The 21687-nt window shown below is 44.1% G+C and overlaps 1 protein-coding gene across 1 annotated transcript in view; it reads left to right on the top strand.

The window, feature by feature from the left end:
- Nucleotides 1-21687, top strand: part of SORCS3 (sortilin related VPS10 domain containing receptor 3) — a 587544-nt gene that overhangs the window by 154479 nt on the left and 411378 nt on the right. Inside the window, exon 2 of the mRNA XM_041738191.1 lies at nucleotides 16904-16971. Within this exon, the coding sequence (XP_041594125.1) occupies nucleotides 16904-16971 (68 nt within the window). The remainder of the gene's footprint in view (nucleotides 1-16903; nucleotides 16972-21687) is intronic.

Genomic DNA, 21687 nt, shown 5'->3' with positions numbered 1-21687 from the left:
GAGGTATGCAATGTCTGGAGCCTCACTGAATGAGTCAAAGCCAAGACTGACTTGTTGGCGAGGGCTGTAGTCATCGGAGGCTGTCTTCTCTTATGTCTGGTGATTGATGCTTCCTCTCCACTGGGTCCTGGGCTGGGCTGTGGGCTGAAACATTGGGGCTCCTTCATGTGGTCTCTTCTGCTGTGGGCTGGTTGATACTTCCTCACGTGTCGCATTGGGACCCTGAGAATGACCATCCTAAGGGCACACAGTGTAGCTTCGAAAGTCACTTAGTGCGACTTCCCCTATACACTGTTGGTTGGGGCAGTAATGAAGATCTGGGACATGAACTCCACCACTGAGTGGGAAAAGTGTTGAGGTCAAGTTGTAAGATAAGTGCATGAGATGGGAGATGGTGAGAAATAACTTGACCACCGATGGAGAGATGTGTATGGCTGTGGTAATGGATGATTCTGCCAACGGTGGCAAACTGGAGTTGACGCTTGAAGAGTGGCTGGGGGGATTCTGGAAGGCAGAGAGAGACAGGGGGCAGGGAACACATGAGGGAGGGTTTATGTGCCCTCTGGGGTCTTCTAGACCAGTCTTCTCAATGCCAGGGGCAACTAAATAGGCTAAAGGTGAGGATCCTGTTGCTGCCATGTCTCTATGGGACACCAAGGGATACAGCAGTTTCAAAGCAAATGGCTTCTTTCTGCGTGATCACTCAGCACGTTCAACATCAGGTTTAAAGTTCCTTGTGCCCATCCATGTTGATAATCCTGGTCAAAATGCCAAGCCATTTCTTTTTCTCCACTGTTTCCTGTTGCATTCTGGGCTGGGAGGAGCCCCTGTACTGTAGGGTTAAAAGTGTCACCAGAGTCCTTGAGTTAGTGCAGTTAAGCACACTCATTAGTGCAGAAATCACAGTAAATATTTGTTTACTTGCTCCCCACCCCCATTGGATTGAGAATCTCTGGAGAGAAGAAACTATGTCTAACTTATTCTAGCTTCTGGAGCAGAACCACGTACATAGTAGATGCTCAGTACAAGAAGGTTATGCATTCAAGGTTAAATGGAAACAGTGCTGAACACCTGGGCATTTTCATGCCACCTCAGTCTGTCACAAGGTCCAAACTTGTTTCTGCTCCTGACCAGCCTAGCCTCTCTGTGCTCCTTATTCTTCTAAAACAGGAATCTGATCTGTACCCAAATTCTTTTTTTATATCTAATGGTCCCTGTTGGAAAAACTAAGGCTTTAGTTACTACGCATACTTTTCTGTTTCATATCGTGGAGGGAGATTATTTAGACCAATCCCCTTTTCCTTGGCAAGCCTTCCTGGCTGGACTCCTTTGCTATAGCTAAGATATGTGAGGAACTTATTTTTTACAGAGATATTTTGCAAAAGATAAATTTCTCAGGATCGTGGCCATGGATTTTTAGCAAAAGGAAGGACAAGGAGATATGATCAAATGTGTGCTGGTGAATCAATACAAATAAATTATGTGTTCTTTGTTATTATGTCCTAGGCTACATGAGAGAGGACCCTTAAATCATCCACCATCAGCTGCTGGAATTTCTGCTCTTTTCCAAGGAGTTATATGGAGACAGAGTCTAGGCTTGTGTTATTTTAGGTGATCCAGATAACTTTCTAGTGGGGACGTTGGTTTGGCTGCTAGGGGAATGCTGGCAACGATAAAAGACCAGAGGGGAGCAATTCTTCTCTAGGTATGGTATGGCCCTGATTACACACTAAATATTCTTTACCTCTAATGTCTGGGATTTACAAGCACTCTCTTGCTTGAATGGATGGTCCTTTTACTAGTATATACGATATAGACCTGTGCACATTGACTAAGTGCTTGTTCGAGAACTTGAACAGATTAAAACCTATTCCCCCTCTCTACTCCCTGCTATAAGAATGGAGCAGCCCCTCATCTGTTATGCCCTAAGATGTGGTTGTCATGGCCCAATTCTCAGCCATCCTGGGTCAAGATCTAGAACAAAACAAACTCAGGATGAAAATGGTGATCTGGGCAACCTAAAAGTGAGATCTAAGCAAATGGTTTGTGAATGTGCTGAAGAGGTGACCAGATATGTGCTGAGGCCAAGAAATGTTAATCTAAGGGGTGGATGTTCTTAGAAGTTTAGGCAGTTGGTTAGGCAATAACAAAATGCCTGTCCATCTCTTAGGTAGATGGGCAAGAGCAACAGTGGGCAGAGGGAGAACTATGGCCATAAGCATGTTTCCAAAGAAAGGGAGAATGTATAGATTCAGAAAATTGAGTTGGAAACTCATCCCACCAACCTGGGGCATGAAATGAGTGTTAAGTTATGAAAGCAGGCAAGATAGTCCTCCTGTAGTAACACTTGTTGGAGCTGGATTCAAGCACACACCTTCAAATTACAATGAAGCACATTAACTTCTGGGAAACCTCTGATGCATCCTGGATTCCATTCTTTTCAATTATGCCCCATTTGCAATTTTTAGCAAAAATTTTCATAGTGTTTTTTTCCTCCTTATTTTCTTTCCCTTTGTCATGGCCTCAGTTCAGATAGTTTATCTCTTAGGTTTGGACTATTGCAGTATCCTTTTCACTGGCCTCCCTGTTTTTCCTCTTCACTGATCCACCCTTCATACTCTGACAGTTTTGTTTCCAGAACATAGGTACCAACAAATCATTCACCTGCTCAAGCACTTAGATTTCTGGACCTGTTTGCTGAGTGGAGTAGAAACTCTTTAACCTGGCGTGGTAGGCGGAATAGTGACCTCCCAAAGATGTCCACATACCAATGTCTGGAATCTGTGATTAGGTTACATAATGCAGGGGAATTAAGATAGTAAATGGAGATAAGGTTGTAATCAGCTGGTTGAAGATAAAGAGATTATCTTGGAGTTCTCTGGCTGAACCCAATGTAATCAGAAGGATCCTTAAAGAGGGAAGAGGAAGGCAGAAACAGTGAGAGACTGATATAATGTGAGAAAAAGTGAGCCATTTCTAGCTTTGAAGATGGAAAAGAGCCACAGGCCAGGAATGGGTACAGCTTCTGGAATCTGGGAAAGGCAGGAAAATGGTTTCTTCCCTACAATTTCAAGAAGGGATAAAGAAACACGCCCTAACTGGCACCTTGATTTTAGCCACTGAAACCCATTTTGGATTTTGATCTCCAAAACTGTAACATAATACAGTAGTATTGTTTTAAGCTCCTACATTTGTGACGATCTGTTACAGAAACATTAGGAAGTTTACACACCTGGCATTTGAAACCATCATTATCAGACTCCAGTCTGGGTCTTCATCTCTTTCTCTGTGCACCTGAAGTAGACCACCTTCTGGTCCTGAGATATGACTCACAATTCTAGCCTCCTTGTGTTTTCTTGTGATGCATCCTTAGCCCAAAACAAAAACACATTTGCTTTCTTCACCTTCTAAAATAAGCTAGCTCAAATATTACCCCTTGTAAACATTTTCATGGAGGTCATCCTCTAGTCCGTCCCAGTTTGGAAATAATTATTACTATTAATTAATATTACTATTATATGTCATCCTTGCAGGGTTATTGTGAGACTCACATGAACCATTAGGTAGAATGTGTCTAGACTGGTATAAGTCAGACCATTTCCAATTTTCACCAAAGGTGAAAGTTGTGTAAATATTAATCTCTCTTCTTGCACTGAAAGTGCAAGGAACTTGGTATCTTCTGTCTCTCTATCTCACAATGTTTAGCACAGTGCAGAGCCCATGAGAGAGTAATTTGTAGGGTTGGATAAAAGATGAGTTGTGATAGATCATATGTTCTGCCCTTGTAAACATGGGATAGATGTGTGAGAGTGTGTGTGTGTGTGTGTGTGTGTGTGTTCCAGGCACTGTCCCAGGTGTTGAAGATACAGGAACAATAAGACAGCTGCTGTATTTTCCCTGAGGTATCTTACAATCTAGTTCAGTCCCTGCTCTTGGACTTATTTGAAGCACCTCAGGCTGATCGCTACTTCCAATCCGGGGAAGCTGATCCCCAGAAAATCCACTGGGGTCAGCAGCTGTAATGATTTGGCTGAGAGCTCTTTCAGCTTCTGAGATCCAAGAAGGAAAGATGCCCCTGACAGGAGTGGCAGAAGGAAGGAGAGTGCATGCTCCTGCGGGTGGGATTGGCAGAGACAGACCCTGAAATGAAAAGAGACAAGTGGGTAAGATCATACACCAGGCAAAATGGACTTGATGGACCTGTGATCTTTCCATTGCTGAGGCTGTCAATGCATGTCCACATAAAGTAAGCACCAGCACTCAGGGAATGCTCTGGGCTTTCATCTCTACATCAGTGAGAGGCCTGGCGAGGTTGCTCTTTATTTGTAAGCTTCAAGTTGTCATCACTAAAGAAGTGACATGCTCCCTCTTGGGACATGGCATTTTTCTACTCTGGTGGCAAATGACCTGGTTTTCTCAGAGACAAACCAGGATGGGAGGGACCTGATACATGCTGAGGCTTACCGTGCACCTGGCAGGAGATACCTTTCATTTAATCCTCAAAACAGTCCAATGGAAGAAATGATATTGGCTTCATTTTCCAGTTGAGGACATTGAGGCTCCTTGGGGTCAGCCTTTTGTCTAAGGTCATTCAGAGAGTAGTTGGCAGAGTGTGGATTACACACCAAGACTTGTTTGGAACTTTTGCTCCTTTCCCAGGGAAACAGATTGCTTATATTTTCCTTTACGTTGGAAGATTATCTCTGGAAGCTTCACTTCAGTGGCTTTGGGGCCAGCACTTCATCTTTCCTCTGCTCACTTCTATTCCTGCCCTTGGTCCCCTCCTCAGGGGGTGTTGGTGGTGGTCAGCTGGAGGTGGTGATAGGCATGTAGGAAAGTATGAACTCAGACTCCTAGTTAATGGCACACCTTGAGCTAATGAACTCTAGTTCTGGTGAACTATCATCATGGAATACAGACATTGGCAGGGAATTCTGGGGTCATTTGGCCTCATCCCTGTTACTGGGCTTCATGCTACCTAAATCATTTCCAGGAGATGATTGTCTCTCTCATTTTCAAAGTCCCTTAGGGAATGAGAGTGAATGGATTTTTAATTAATTTTTAATGGCTAGTTATACAAAACCAGAACAACCTGCTACTATTCAACAGCCATTTTTCATAAGCTTCTTGTTTCAACAACACTGTATTTCCATTTCCTTGATCTGTCACTTACCTTATTCAGCAACTAAATTCTGCAAAGTACTTTCTTAACAATAGCCCTGTTTTAAATAGGGATGACTAATGCTTACTAATTTTTGAATCTCTTATCTCTTACTTGGATCAGGCAAGAATAGACACATCTGTGCTGGGCACCAACTGGACGATTTCCTCATTGGGATTATGTGGATAAGGGCATCACCTTTTCACTGTGCTTATTTCAGTTGTCTGTGTAATGCCCATAGAGCATCAAGCACAGTGTTAGGCACTCAGTAGGTGCTCAGGATATTATCAGTGGCCCACCTCTGCTTCTTCTGATTCATTCTGTTCTTCTCTAAGCCATCCTACTTGGTCAAGTCATGCTTTTGTCATTAGATCTAGTATTTTCATTTAGCCTACATCCCATCGGGTATAGGTATATATCTTTATCTTTTCTAGAAGTCCTTACAGAAAAACAGCTGTTTAAAACTGGACACAGTCATACTTAGAAGATTGTTTTCACTATCTTCCCTTCTTGCCCTTGTGTCTTCTTTTTCTTAACCTCTTGTAGATCTTCATAAAGTTCTCTCCCAAACTACCTTGAATTCTCCCTTCTGGAGAGACTTGGCTGCATAAGTTATCTAAGGAAAAGATACCCTTGAGGGCGTTTACCAAATATTCCAGAAAGAAGAGGGCGAGAACTTCCCATTTTCCTCCCATCTCTGAAGATCTTCACTTATACCTCTCTTCCTCTCTGAGGACCTAGATTACCCCAGACCAGACTCTTCTCCTCCGAACACTTATGGCAATAGTTCCAATTCAGTGACTGTGTTGTGTTTTCATTGGCTGTGGGAAGTGCATTATAATACTCTTACAACACAATAACAAGAAAATCAGGGTCCCTATCCTGAAGTAGCACATGGCCTGATGGTAGACATACATAAGGAAATAGAAAATTCTCATCTAATCTGGCAAGTAGCATAATTGGAAGTATGTGCAACAAGTTAGAGGGACATGGATGAAGAGGGAATCCATTCTATCCTAGAGATCAGGTGGGGTATGAGAGTGTTTATGACATTTGAGCTGGGCCTTGAGGAACGAGAAGGGGATTGGCAGGTGAAGAGTGGATGAAGGACTTTCAAGAAGGGGAGAGAGCCTGTGCCAAAGCCCGGGAGCAGGGAACAGGGAGAAAAATGGGTATTCCAGTGTGGCTGGAATTTAGATGTCATTTGGGAAAGTGGCTCTAGAAGGAGGTGTTTGTTTGTTTGTTTGTTTGTTTGTTTGTTTGTTTTATGAGAGACACAGAGACATGGGCAGAGGCAGAAGCAGGCTCCCTGTGAGGAGCCCAGTGTGGGACTCTGTCCTAGGACCTTGGGATCACGACTTGAGCCAAAGGCAGATGCTCAACCACTAAGCCATCCAGGGGTCCCTAGAAGAAGGTTAGCATGTCAAGAGGTGTCAGGTTCAGAAAGCCTTCCGTGCCATGCTGGAGAATTTGTATTCGATTTTAAAGGCAGTGTGAAGCCAATGGAGACTATTTGGCAGTAAGTAACAGGACTGAGCTTCTGCTTTAGAAGGTTCATTCTGGTTATAAGGATGGAAGAGGGGTGATGAAATTAAGAAACTAAGAAATTAAGTAAACTAGTGATTTTGGAGGCTGCTGCAGTGCCCCCTCACCTAAATCCAATGATCCAGTCTTCACCTATGAACTATCAGCAGCACTTCACACAGCTGATCCCTCCTTCCCCCTTGGAACACTTTATTTACTTGGCTCCCAGTGCACACACTTTCCTGGGTTTCTTTCGCCTCGTAGTCCATTCTGCATCAGTGAGGGTCTCTGACTCCAGTATTACTAAGGGAAGACATTTAATGCAGAATTATGTATAAGGCTGGAGGAGTGAGGAAGAGAAAGACAGAGTTGCTCAAAGGTTAATGACTGCAGAAACCTTTACAGGCCCCTGCACAGGAGGAAAAGAAACTGTATGGGAGGTTGGGAGGTCACAGGTCTCTCCCTTCCCCACCACCAAGCTCCTGTCCTGTGTGATGAGCTGCCCCTGCAGGGGACCCATCCCCTATTCTTAATTAACCCCTTCTTTTCCTTCTTTTCAGTGGTAGCAGGAGAAGCTCAGAATAGGTGGGTATTAGTTTCTGCTTCTAGTTCAGTGGATCAGGTGTCCCCTTTTTGACAATTCTCTCCTTAGGAATCAAGAGTTCTCTCTCAACAGAATCAAAGGTTGTGAGGACATGAAGAAGATACTGTGGGATGGCTTATTGGGAACCATAATGAGAGGACCACTACCATGTTTGCCTCTTGATTCTCAGACCATTGTATTTTGGTCATATATTTGGTCAAATGCACATCATGGAAAATAATGTCACAACTTCACAGCATTTGCTCCCAGGTAGGGTTGTCATCGAATCTTTGAAAGTCCATTCAACCATTGTATCAGGGCAGCTGCTTCTGGGTGATGAAGTTTGTGGTAAGACCAGTGAATTCTGTGGACATGCCCATTACTGCACTTCATTTGCTGTGAAATGAGTTCCTTTGTTGGAAGTAATGTTGTGTGGGATACCATGACAGTGAATAAGGCATTCTGAAATGGAAAGATTTGGACCTTAGCATAAGCAATGTGAGTAGGGAAAGCAATTGCAGACAAGAAATTGTTCCCTATATGTGATGAGAGGGGTGCAGTGTAATCAACCACCAGGTGCCACAGTGAGGCTCAGCCTTGGTTTCTGAAGATGACAGGTGGGCAACATAGCAATGGTCATATCGATGTCACCTTGGTTAGAGGAAGTCCATGTCACACCAGGCCAAGGCCCCAACTCTGCCACAGCAGTGGCCACAGAGGAGCCCACAGAGCAAACACTGGGATATCTTGGGAAAGGGGCTTACTGGTCTCAATTGAAGGCCATCTTGTTTGATTACTGAGGGTCCCTCCTGCAGTAAATACCATTTGGTGAGCATTCACGCAAGACCCAGATACCCACTGTGCCTATTTTGAGAGGTCTGTACACATGCTGGTTTCCCTTCTCTCACTCCCCTGACCTCTGGATGCTGGAACACCCCAGCTTTCAATCCTCATATCTTTACTCCGTTCACACTCCCTCTCCTGGCGATCTAATCTAGTCTTGTGCCTTTAAATACCATCTAATTACACACAATTCCCAAATGGATATTTCTGTCCTAGATTCTCTTCCCTCAACTCCGGACTCATTTATTCAGCTGACTATTGGACTTCTCCATTTGAATTCTCTTAGGCATCTCAAACTTCATATTCAAAGCTAAACTTCTCATCTTTCGTCCAAACCTCCTGCTATAGTCTTCATCTCATAAAATGGCAACTCTGTGCTTCCAGTTGCTTATTCCTGAACTCTGAGGGTCATCCTCTTGTCTTTCATTCATACCCCATATCCAATTTGTCAGCTCTCCTGCCTGACACTACCTTCAAAATATATAAACATCATGTCCCTTACCCTGTGCACTGCTGTTGCTCTGCTCTAACACACGCTGTATTTCACCTGGGTGATTACGACAGGGTCCTAATTCACCTGTGTCCCCTCCCTGCCTTTCTCCACAGAGCAACCAGAGTGATCCTGTTAAAAATAAAGTCCTCTATTAAAATCCTTCAGCAGCTCCACATCTCACTCAGTAAGAACTGGATCCTTACGTTGGCTCACAAGTTCCAGCAAGATTTAAGTCTCCCGATAGTTCCCTGACCTCATCTCCTGCTACTCTCCGCTCCAGCCTCATTGGTCTCCTTGCTTTTTCTTGAATATGCTGGGGACAGCGCTGTCTCTGGGTCTTTGCATTTGCTGCTCTTCTGCCTGTAATGTCGATTACCCTGATAGCCACATGACTTAACCTCTTGGCTCATTCAAGGTTTTGCAGGAGTGCAGGTTTTTCCTAGAGGATGTTCCTGGGCTCCTTCATCTTCTTTTCTTTGATTCTCCTTGCTTCCCCTTCCCACTGCACCCTCATAGCACTCACCATCGTCTGAGTATGTCATACTGACTTATTTATCTCCCCTGCCAGAATGTCAACTTCATGAGTGCAAATAAACTGGCTTATTTTTTTCAGTGCTGAATCCATACTACCTGGCAAACAGGAAGCCACAGTTGGTGAAATGCCTTTATAAAAAGCAGGGAAGGGGATAACAGCTTTGTGAATTTCTGTGCCTTATATATGATAAAGTTTCTATATTTTGTACTATTTCCTTGTCCTCTTAACTAGATCATAAACTCATTGCAGATAGGAAGCACTCTATGTCACTCTGGATTTGGCACACATCTAGCCCAGTTCAGGCTGTCCAGTTGGTGCCAGACATCCTTATACTGGAGATCTTGGACTGCCAATATTCAATTTCTGTTCCCTGGTTGGGGATGGGGGTATTGCTCCTCAAGGTGGGAGGAGGACCCTGGGAAGTTGCTAGAGCTGAAAAGTACACTCTTAATAGTTAGTCCCAGCGGGGTACATTTTAGCATCCTTGTTACATTACCATCGTCAACTATTTCTGGTAAAGAGTGTCCTTATTCCAGTTGGCTGGAAACAAAGAACTCTCTGGCTATCAGGTAGGGGCAGGAATGAAGTGGTAGGTTGTGAGGGGGACGTGCAGAGAGCACCGTGGATTTAAAGGCACCAAAATTTCAGGAAGGTTTAATGAACTAAAGTAATTTTCCTTCAGAGTAAAATTTTACAGGCATTAAAGGTCCTCCCTTCACTGAATGTGCTCACGGGCGAGAGCGTCCTAGTGATTTATGAATTTGCAGATTATGCATTATCCTTTCAGAGGACAGGAATCCCCCCAGGCTGCCTGTCTTCCTTCTGAAGCTGGGTTGGGGGAGGGCAGGTGAATGCACGGGCTCTGCTCTGTGCCCTCCTGTATTGCAGTTGGGGTCTAGAATGGATGAGTCTTTTTTTTTTTAAGATTTTATTTATTTATTCATGAGAGACACACAGAGAGAGGCAGAGACATGGGCAGAGGGAGAAGCAGGTTCCCTTCAGGGAGCCTGATGTGGGACTCAATCCCATGACCCCGGGATCATGCCCCGAGCCGAAGGCAGAGGCTCAACCACTGAACCACCAATTCCCCTGGATGAGTCATTTTTAGAGTCTAGCAACTCTAGAATCTGAGCTTCCCTTTTCCTCCCCCAAATAAAAATCACTTGGATCTCCTATCCCCTAAAGAATAATTATCATACTAACAACTCATATTGCCGTGGTACAGCTTATAAAGCAGGTCAGGTGTCCTTACTTGATTTGAATCAACAACCCTGGGAGGTTGGCAGGGGTGTGTATCATTGTCCCCATTTAAGGAAATTGGAGCAGATTTCAAAAACGTAAATAAGTTGCTCAGTCTCATATGGTAGCATATGGTGAGACTGGGTTTTGATGCAGCCCTCAGGTTGCAAGTGCTCTGTGATTTCCAAGCTGCCATCTAGGCCCCATCCAGGAGGCTGACAGCTGGACTCAGTGGGTAAGTGAATCTAGACACAGGGATTTGTTAGGGTTCTGAGGTGGAATAGGGATCGAGACTTCTTTGCAGTTCTGGGTGTGGGTACCTCCTTGCTCATAGGCAGTGGGTTGGAAGAGTATAGAAATTCTGCCAGACTTGGACTTCTGAGTTGAAATAGATCATTCTAGAAGCAGCAGGTTGGGGATGACTCTACCTTTCTTGAGGACAGCAACCATTTCTCTTTTGATCACCTTATCACCAAGAATCTTATGCTGTGCTTGGCATAAGTCAGGCATAGGTGAATGGAAGAAAAAGGGGGAATGTGAAATAAAGACATTAGTTACCACTCTGTGTGTGTCTAAAGAGCAGGAAGTTAGCCGAGGGCTGACCTGAGCATCTGGGGGCAGCAGAAGACACTGGATGCCTAGGGACAAGAAAAGTGGAGGTTGATGTTCAACAAAGACAGCACCAGCTGATTTTGTAAAAGGCTAGCCATGTCCTTTATTGTCACCTTATTATAGAAGTTGCTTATTATAACATAGTCCCTTAATATATATATATTATGTATTATGTAATGTATATATATATATATAGTAAGTCTCCTATTATAATTAGCCCCTCTATTATTTGTTAGATGTATATATTTTTAATATTTTATTTATTTATTCATGAGAGATACAGAGAGAGAGAGGTGGAGACATAGGCAGAGGGAGAAGCAGGCTCCATGCAGGGAGCCTGATCTGGGATTCTAACCTGGGACTCTAGGATCACGTCCTGAGCCAAAGGCAGATGCTTAACCGCTGAGCCACCCAGGTGTCCCTATTTATTAGATATAATACACAGAGTAAGTCTCTTGGTATAACATAGTCCCCCCCCTTGTTACTGTCCTCTTCATTCTTTTTTTTTTTTTAAAGATTTAATTTATTTATTTATGAGAGACAGAGAGAGAGACAGAGACACAGGCAGAGGGAGAAACAGGCTCCATGCAGGGAGCCCGACGTGGTATTCGATCCTGGGTCTCCAGGATCACACCCCGGGCCTAAGGCAGCACTAAACTGCTGAGCCACCCAGGCTGCCCCTGTTCTCTTCATTCTTATAAAACTTTTTATCAACCCATAGTTGACCACAGTTTGGGATTCCTCTGTCCTTCCAGCATGATCGCATTGTCTTTTGTGTCTTCTTTCCCAACTCGGCATGATCTGTGTCTCCATGTGGCTCATGTACACATGACACTGCATGCAACACATGAGTGCTCTGGCTCCTAGTGGCCCATGCTGTTCTATCTCCACACCGCCTCTTGTAACTGGAATGGCAGCCTCCCCCACCCTCCTTTTTCCCTATCTATCTCTGTCCAATTAAAAACTGAGAGAAAGAAAGTGAACACGGTCCAATTTAGTATATCCAAATTCTTACCATACTTTGAGTTCCAGCTCATGTAATCTTTCCTTCATGGAGACTTTTCTGATCACATTCAATGGACTTAATTGCTTCTTCTTTTCAACTCTTATAGCACATTATCTGTACCTCTCAAATACATTTATCATCTCATCTCTGCTTTTATTGTCCTGCATCCATAATTCATTCAGTGGACCCTGTGTAGTGCCTGCCAAGTGTCAGGTGATGTGCTGTGCATTGAGGATGCAGAGTTGAATGAGACCTGATTTCTAACCTCAGAGAGGCCACAATCTAGCAGATTAGTCAGACTTACGGAAAAGTCACATTGATCCTATGTGCTGGAAGCTATGAGAGATGAATAACCAGAGAGTAATTCTAGAGAAGATGTCAGATGCCAATTTAAGGTTGTGTGTGTGTGTATGTGTGTGTGTGTGTACTCTATGTATGTATATATGCATGTATGTATCTAGAGCTTTCTAACTATATTTGTATATACACACACACGTCTAGGGACTTCTACCACAGTCTATAATATAAGCTCTAGGTATATAGCTTATATTATGCTATTTACTCATGAATTATTCCAATTTATTTTCATTTTTCTTGCTGTCTGAAAGCCCCCAGGATTGTAGCCACTCCTGTGAAAAACAAGCTTATTTGACAAACCGGAGTCTCCCAGCAGTTTGTCTAACTCTTTTCTCATTCCCTATCTCTGTTTCCTATTTCCTTCTCCAAGAACCAAGAAAACAAAAGTTACCGTCACCCTTGGGCCTTGAGCTCTGGATCTCTCCCTGAGTTGCAGTTTAGCAGATGTCTTTCCAATTCACCTAAGAGGAACCTAGAAAATATTTGTGAAATTCATGAGCAAATGCTAAACTCCTTGAAGGCAAGGATGTACTTTTCTCCTCTCTGTATGACTGCTCATTGCGTCATAGCCTGCTTACATAAACATTTGCAGAATGGAGGAGCATTGCATTAGAGCAGGGCAAGCGTGGTGTGTCGAATAGCCATGAGTGGGAATGCCGGCGGTCTCCTGCTAGTTGTGTGCATTGCAGAGGGGGCAACTTGCTTAGCTCTTGGGATTCCGTTTTCTCAACTGTAAATGGGGATATTCTATTACCCTTGCTTAGTTTCAAAAGTTCGTTGTGAGGATTAAGAAGCACCCAGTATAGTGTTTACTACGTGGTAGGGGTTCAATTAATGTTTTCTCACTGCTTTTCCTTTGTTGATTTTGACGCCAACCCTCCTCTAGGGGCATCTGCTGAAAAGGAGTCAAGTCAGGCTTTGCTCTGGAACCTCGGCTAGCCCTGCTACCCTGCCTGTGTGCCACATCTCATCTACTGGTGATTCCCGAGGCACACTGGCATCTTCTCTTCTCTTTCTCATATGGGTACTTGCTCAGCAGTCTGGGGTTTAGTGAGTTTGCTACATCTACTTTCAGTTTTCTTCCCCACTAATTCCCTCCTCCCTGGAGGCCTTTGGAAGGCCCTGAGTGGTGAGAGAAGCCAGGAATGGGCAGGCTTTGTTTCACTCTTGGTTTTGTTTGCTTGGCACAGAATATCTTAAGGCTAAAGGTTACATTATCATCTTTTCATAGCTTTATTATTGTCCTTCTGTGCTGGCTCCTGGGGGAAAGGAAGTTTCCAACCCCTAATTCTTAGTGTTTAGACCTTTCCTATAGGGAATGTAGGGGTGATTTTGCTGAGACATCTTCCTCATACATCTCTTACTGTGTGCTTTCCTTGTAAGGTTCAACTCCATATAAAGGAAGGGATATTTTTTCCTAAATGAGGGTCTCAGCATGGTGGAGGAGTGGGATCACCATGGCGGAGTTGGGAGAAAAATCACAGTGGGATGGAGTCTTTCTCAAGTGTGGTTCTCCAGTTACCGCAGGGAGATTACGGGACCCTACCCAGAACTCACCAAGTCAAAGCTGCTGGAAGTTGTGCCAGAGCATCTGCATTTACAAGGCTTTTCAGTGACTGTTAAGCCCCAGCTCTACTCATAGAGTGGAAGAGCAGTGCTCCGGGCTCTTGGTCAAGGTCACATGTTATTGAGACTTTAACTTGAGTCCCTTCCTTTCTCTGAGTATCAGGTCCCTTATCTGTAAACGAGGGAAGTAGACTATATTAATGTCATCCCCATCTGAAGACTATGACTTACCACTAAAACACCATTATCCTTCATTGACCCCAAAATGATTATTTTTAGGAATCTTTGACATGTTGAGCTTACCTGCTAGGGAGACAGAAATACAAAACACAGCCCCTACCTCAATCTAGTTGAGAAGGCAAATCCTGTGACATCCAGAAGGTATCAGGATGGTGTTTGACTAAGTGCCAAGTTGTGTAATTCCATTTTAAATGCAATAGGACTTCAGAAGAGAGAGGACTTTGATGTCTGGGTAGGTCCTGGGAGAGTGCCTGGAGAAGGTGGGCTTCAAGTTATTTCTTTAAAAATAGGCAGGCACATTGTGCAGGTGGTAATAAAAGGCTGAAGAATAGGTGACATTATACAGCATGAAAGAGTGCAATCAGAGATGGGAGATCAGGTCTGGTTTATTTGCAGCATCCTGAGAAACTTGGATTGTTAAAGCAGAAACAGCATCTTGAGAACTGTGGAGAAGTGGTTGGAGGAGCATGTGTCTAAGTGTGTGCATGTGCATGTGTTATGTGTAGTGCCTGGTATACCAGGCTAAGGAGTCTGGAGTCCTTAGGCAGAGGGAACCAGCAAAGATTTCTAACCAAGAAGTGCATGCTCAAGAGGCAGAATTGGAAAGTATCTACCATGAAGGCAGAAATAATAGTCATAGAGGTATGGAAGGATTTGTCTGTCTGAGTTCCCCAAGAAGCAGACACCAACATGAGACTAGGTATACAAGAAACATATTAAGGACAGAGAACATGGAGGGAGGAAAGAAGAGGATCTAAACTCTGTGTAAGGAGACTGTAGAATGAAAATAGTTCTTTCCAGGGCTTTCCAGACCCAGTTTGTTTGTTAGAAACTCTCTTGGTTACCCCCTACACCTCTTTCTTCTATGTGGACTTTGTACTTTTTGGAGACTATTTGATGTCCCTGAAGGCTTGATATTGGGAGAAATGAAATGGCCTGATTTGCTCCTGCAGAGCTCTTCTGGATGGGTGTCCTGACCTATTTCTAGAAGAGCACAGTTTTTAGTTTGTCCAGAGTTTGAGTTGGCCAACATATAGCCAACCCAGGTTTTTACATAGTGACTGTGAGAATGCCTTTGTATATGAAAGAAGGTAAAATGAAGGGGATACGAGTTCTGTTGTGTGTGTGTGCGTGTGTGTGTTAATCCAGCAAACAAGAATTATTGTTGCGTTCCTAGGCATTTGGTTGGGGAGAGTGGGGAGAAGTCCTTTGCTTTCATGAGTCCCTGAATTGTACAAATGAGGAAATTCTCTGTGGATGGGAGATGCAAGGACCACTGAGTAACTAGGGGAAGCATTCTCTGCACGGATACACGCTCCTTGCTGTTGCGTAATGTCAAAAGGACAGGTAACTCTCCATCAAAGAATGTACTCTTAGAAGAGCCCTTCAGTCATGGCCCTGCAGAGAAGTTGAACATCCCAAACCAACTTTGCCATCGACTCTCTCTGATCTATAATGGGTCACATCCTTGCCTCTAATTTTTTCTTAGCTTACATAAAAGGAATGGAAATGGTGCTGACTGACCCCATGGGGCGCTGGTTGAGAATAAATCCCAAAGTGAGTGTTCTGTTGTCAGTTAAACGCCATAAAAATGTTCAATATAATGGCTGATTATTTTTCTTTAATCTTAAATAGATACCTAGAATGGGAAAGTCCCATCTTGGTAGCAGAAATTCATTATCTTGGAAAGAGTTTAATGGCTGCTGTGTAAATGAACTGGAGGAAGTTAAATTGTGGAATGGGAAGGAGCCGAGAAAAGTGAAATGAGTTGTGCATTAAATTTAGATAAACACAATTATGTGTAACTGGATTATCACGTGTGCAGGCAGGCGCTGTATATTAGGCACCTGCGTTTTGATTAAAATCGATTCAGGTGCACATGCTTGACATCCTTGTAGATTTGGAATTGTGCCTAAGCCACTGCCCACACACATGAGGGGCAGGCAGGGAGACATCTGATATCCAGGTCCCCAGCTGGAGAAGTTTAAAGGCATAGGACCAGACTGACCAGCCCAAGACCATTTTGGGAAACTGCTAACCCTATTACAGAAAGTCCAGCTCTCTTTCCTGTATAGCTTCCTCCAGGTTTCTTAATTTTACCTGAGTCAGGAAAGTGGTCCTGGAGTCCAGTGGAGTCCAAAGACCTGTTTACTCCATGATGAGGACAGATGCCAAATGGTAGATGGCAGATGGTGTTAGAGGATGTTGGGGACTGGGCCTGCCTGCCATTCCAGTATATGGGGCTGCTGAGACCTTAGTGATAGAAACACAACATCTCTTTGAACCTCTCTGTAAATGGATAGAATTAGACCCAGTTCCTTCTTACCCATTTAGGTCTAAGTCTGTAAAGTCAGAGTCATCCTTAGATCAAAAGCAAGCACATCCTCTGATCCCTGGGTGGCTGTATGAGTGATCAGAGCCAGCCGGCCGGTATGTCGCCTTGAAGAGGGACAGATGTAGAGAAACAACTGTCGATACCCAGTTAATTCCTGTTGGCATGTTTTATTTCAAATGCAAAGCATCATCGGGATTAAAATAAATGCTACCAGTTACGGGGATGCATTAAATTAATAATTGTTTTTTCTTGCTTGATCCTATAATACCCCTCCACTCAACAGATAAATACTAAGCCCTCCTCTGGGTGATTTGACATGCACTGTATATTGTTACCCAAACTAAAGTAAGCTTCCTTTTTTCTCCCCTTTTGTTCCTCTCTTCTGCCCTCCTCCCCATCCCCATGGCAGGTTATACTTATCCTGACGAAGCTGTATGACTTCAATCTGGGGAGCGTGACGGAGAGCTCGCTGTGGAGGTAAGTGGATTAGAGGTTCTTGACAAGCTGCTCTGGCCCGGCTCACTCGAAGAATGCCAGCCTCATGGTTGGGAAGCACGTTCTGGAAGAGACAGAACACAGTCCTCCTCGTGGAAGGCCTCTTTAATGCCCGGGGTGGAATGGATGGCCCCACCTGTGAATTCCCCTAGCACGTTTGCAGCCTGCGACACCTTCTGCTTGGCACCATTGTTGCTTTTGCGTTCCTGCCGTGTCTCCTTCTGCTTGACAAACAAATGTCTGGTTAGAGAGAGATCAGCTGAGCCTGCCCAGAGCAAGTAGAGCCTGCTGGGGAGGAGAGGGGGGAGTCTGGCCTTGGGTGTGTCTTGGCCCACGGACCGTTTCTGTTCCTTTGCGTCTATGAGATGCTGTGGTTCTTAGCTGTATTTGAGGGAATAGACACATGTGGGGATCAGGTCCACATAGTGACCTTCGTGGGCTCCTTAATATATATGTATTTTAATAAATTTGATGTATGCATTTAATAAATATTTACTATATATGTAATGTGTTTATATAATAAATGTTTACTATATAATATATATTAACATGTATATTGGAAATACATATATTTTAATATAGAGAGAAATGTATATTTTACACCAGCATTGGTATAAAGATAAATGTATTGGTATAGTATATGAAAACATTTTTCAGCCTAAAAGTTCATCGAAATCTTGCCATTTGCAATGATGTGGGTGGAACTAGAGGGTATTATGCTAAGCGAAATAAGTGAGTCAGAGAAAGGCCAATACCATATGATTTCACTCATATGTGGGATTTAGGAAACAAAACAGATGAACGTAGGGGAAGGGAAGGAAAAATAAGATAAAGAGAGAGAGACTCTTAAATCTAGGAAAAAAACTGAGGGTGGCTGGTGGGGAGGGAGGGGATGGGGAGATGGGGTAACTGGGTGATGGGCATTAAGGAGCGCACTTGTTCTAATGAGCACTGGGCGTTATATGCAACTGACAAATCACTAAATTCTACCCCTGAAGCTAATCATACACTGTATGTTAACTAAATTGAATTTAAATTAAAAAAAAAGAAAATGTTTTTGTGGATTCTTCAAAGTACTGTAAGCCCTAAGCCCTGTGTCCATTGTGTCTTCTGGATAAGTCCGCTCTGATGGCATGCTGGTCATAGGGGACAGGGAGAAGGATGTGGGTGGGTTCGGTCAGAGAGAGCTTGAATGAACCATGACCTGAGGAATTTCTCTGGACAGGAAGCACTGGTGCCCTCGCCTTTTTGTACACTACACAGGCACAAATACATGAACACACACACACACACACACACACACACGCAGTGCCAGCAGTCTCACAAGGCAACAGCAAGTTGCATCTGTCACTGTGAGTTGGCACTTCACACTCTGGGAGGGCTGTGCGTCCCTCCCATTTGCTTAGTCATTTGTAAACCCTGGGGAGGACACTGTTCCCAAAGGCCATTCACTTGGTTGCATCATCATCCCCAGAGCCCTGTCCTGAGGGTTTCCTGGGGTCTTGGAACCAGACAGGGCTGGGGTGTGGCTATCTGTGTGCCTTGCTGCTTCTTCATTTAACCTGTTTGTTTGCAGAGGACTAGCCAGGGTCTGTTTCCTAGGAAGGGGAAGCAGTCAGAGCATCTATTAAATATTTAGGGTTAATTGCTCGTATCGACTCAGACCTGCCTCCATTTGCACAGGATGTCTAAAACCTAATTTTGCTGCTCAGTGAAAATTGGCAGAGATATAAGTAACCAGGGTTTGTCTAATAGATGAGACCATGCCTATTTCCACTCACACGGGACTCCCGGGGAATTAGAGCCTTAGAAACCTTCCTCAGGTTTCTGGGAGGGGGATGGTCCAGGCCCAATGATACTATGCTGATACCTTAAGCCTGACTGCCATGCTACGTTCTGGGGACAAATAGTGGGACAATCCAGAAAATCCTGTCTTTGCAATGGGAAAGAGCTCTACCTGGAAGCCCACAATTCAAGAAAGGTTGGCTAGTTCTAGGGATGGGCCAGGCGAAGGCACGGAGTCAAAGCCAGGTGCTTGCTCCTCAAGGCCTTAAGTGATGAAGTGTGGGTCCTTGCTCATGAAAGCCAGTATATTCACTGGAGTGTAGCAGAGGCTGTAGACTGCTGAGTGGTCCTGAGGGCCCCCTGATGTCTACGTGCCAGGATTCAGGTCCCACCTCACCCACCCAAAGAGCTCTGTAACTTCAGGAACGTTACATAACCTCTCTGTATCAGTTTCCTGGGGCTGCTGTAGCAAGGTACCAAGGACTAGGTGGCTGAAAGCAGCAGAAATGTGTTCTCTCTCAGGTCTGGAAACTAGAAGTTTGAAATCAAGGTGTCTTTAGGGCCACACTCCCTCTGGAGGCCCTGGGAAGAATCCTTGCCTCTTCCAGCCTCAGGGGCTACTGACATTCCCTTTCCACGTCCATCAGTCTGCTCCCATGGCCCTGTCCTCTATGCTGGTGTCTTCTCTCCTGTCTGTTAGAAGGACACTTGCCATTGGAGTTAGGCCCCTAGGATCATCCAGGTTGATCTCATCTTGAGACCCTTAATTACATCTGTAAGATCTTTTTTTCTTTTTAAAGATTTTATTTATTTATTTGAGAATGAGAGAGAGGGAGAGGGAGTGAGTGAGCAAGATCATACAAGCAAGGGGAGGGGCAGAGAAAGAGCGAGAGCAGTCTCCCTGTCAAGCAGGGAAGCCCTATGTGGAGCTCAATCCCAGGACCCTGAGATCATGACTTGAGCCAAAGGCAGCCGCTTAACTAACTGAGCCACTCAGGCGCCCCTGGCAAAGATCCTGTTTTGAAATAAGATCGATTATAGGTCCTGGGGATGAGGATGTTGAATGTATTTTTTTTTTGGGTGGTTACCATTCAACCCATTTGTCTTTCCCCAGATGTAAGTTGGAGATAGTACAGAACCTTCCTTTGCTCCACCACATTGTCCTTGCTGTTTCTGAGACACATCTCCTTCTCCCCACGACAGCCCTTACCCTTGGCCCTTCCCACTCCTCTCTGCGGGGTGGGCAGTGCCTCACTTCCTTACCCTCTCTGTTCCCCTAATCAGGGAGGCCTTTCCCTAGGACTTCACATTCCATTACTCAACTTGCATTTTCCTCCTTGGTAACTTACCACCATCTGGCCTGCTAAATATTTTACTTATTAATTGATGTATCGTCTGCCTACACCCTCTAACATCTAAGCATGTGAAGAGAGTTTTTTTGGTTTTGGGTTTTAATTTAATTCAGGGCTGTACTCTCAGCACTTAGAACAGTATCTGGGACACAGAAGATACTTAATACTTGCTCGGCGAATGAATTAATGGGTGGATTGCAAGGACTAAATGAAATAATAAATGGACAAACCCTTAAGACAGTGACTCATATGTAGAAAGTGTTCACTTAGTTATAATGACTAATGACTACTATAACCTTCTGTATTTGTATAGTGTTCATTCCATTATTGGCTTTGTTTATAAGGATCCACTGATGCTAGGATCCATGTGGTGTAAATTATAGGGCACCAAGAGAATGTATTCTGTATTATGGATGAATGAGTAGAGATCTACTGGGGATTAGGGAGGGGGGAAGAGTGATTTAGATGGTTGTTCCTTGTGCTGATTGGAGGGAATTGAAATATCAGTTTCTAGCAACACAAGGATGTTCTTTTGTAGATATGATTCTCTGAGCTGGGTTTGTACTGGTGAGTGGGATATGATTTGGCAAATGAGAACTGAAGAAATGTCTCTAGCAGAGGGGGATGGCCAGGTAAGGCTGGGCTGCAGGAGAGAAGGGAGCCAAACAAGAGGCAGAGAGAGCAGCTGGTCTTAGACCAGGGAGGGAGGGTTTGGGGTCTCATCATGTTCACAGAAGGGGCCAAACCAAAGAGGGTAATGCAGAGTGTAGTTTACAGAATGATAGATTCATATGGTATGACCTTACTGGGATTTGAAATGCTGGTGAATAATGTAGGCTTTCCCTCTGGGTAGATGTTATATATAAATATATTTTTGTTCTGTGTTTCTAGGGGTCCACAGGTCTGATAAAACCCTGCTGAGCAAACCCTTGGTAGAGCTGGACTGAGAAAAAGGGCTGCTTCTAAACTCCAGGGCAATTTTCCAGGGTGCTGGGGCCTCACAGAGTTTCTTCTAACCTTTCATTGTCTTCCCTACTCCTCCCCTAAAGATCTGTATTTCCCATCCTCTTTTCTGTCCTGATAATGAGGATGTATTTTGCAGTGAGAGCCTAGAGCACTGTGATCTTCCTTACTAATACAGTGTGCAGAGGAAAGAAACTAAATTAAACACACACCCTTTCAGTTTCATGATTTGGGCCAACATGCTTAACCAAGTTGAAATTGAATTTGGGGATTCTTCTTCAATTTTCTGTACAACAGAGGAGCCTGGAGCAGCAGCTGTCATGACAAGATGACACTCCCTGCCAGGTTACAGTGTGATATAATTATTCACCTCACTGGATTAATAATTCAGAGGCTATCTACTTCTAAATAGACAAAAGACTGTTTAAAAGCATTCAATACGGTGGCAGTATCTTGTGCTCCTGTGACATTCTTTCTAAAACTCCTAGGTGCTGTTATACTGACAGGGGGTCATTTTTTTTTTTTTCTCTTCCACCACAGGGATGGCCATGTAAGCTGGTTATTAGCACAGCAACTGTCTGTTGGTATCCCTTAGTCA

This window comes from Vulpes lagopus, chromosome 2 (genome assembly GCF_018345385.1).
Source record: "Vulpes lagopus strain Blue_001 chromosome 2, ASM1834538v1, whole genome shotgun sequence".
In the NCBI taxonomy this organism is placed as follows: Eukaryota; Metazoa; Chordata; class Mammalia; order Carnivora; family Canidae; genus Vulpes; species Vulpes lagopus.
The sequence above is the reverse complement of the archived record's forward strand: the minus strand, read 5'-3'. Positions and strand labels throughout refer to the sequence as shown.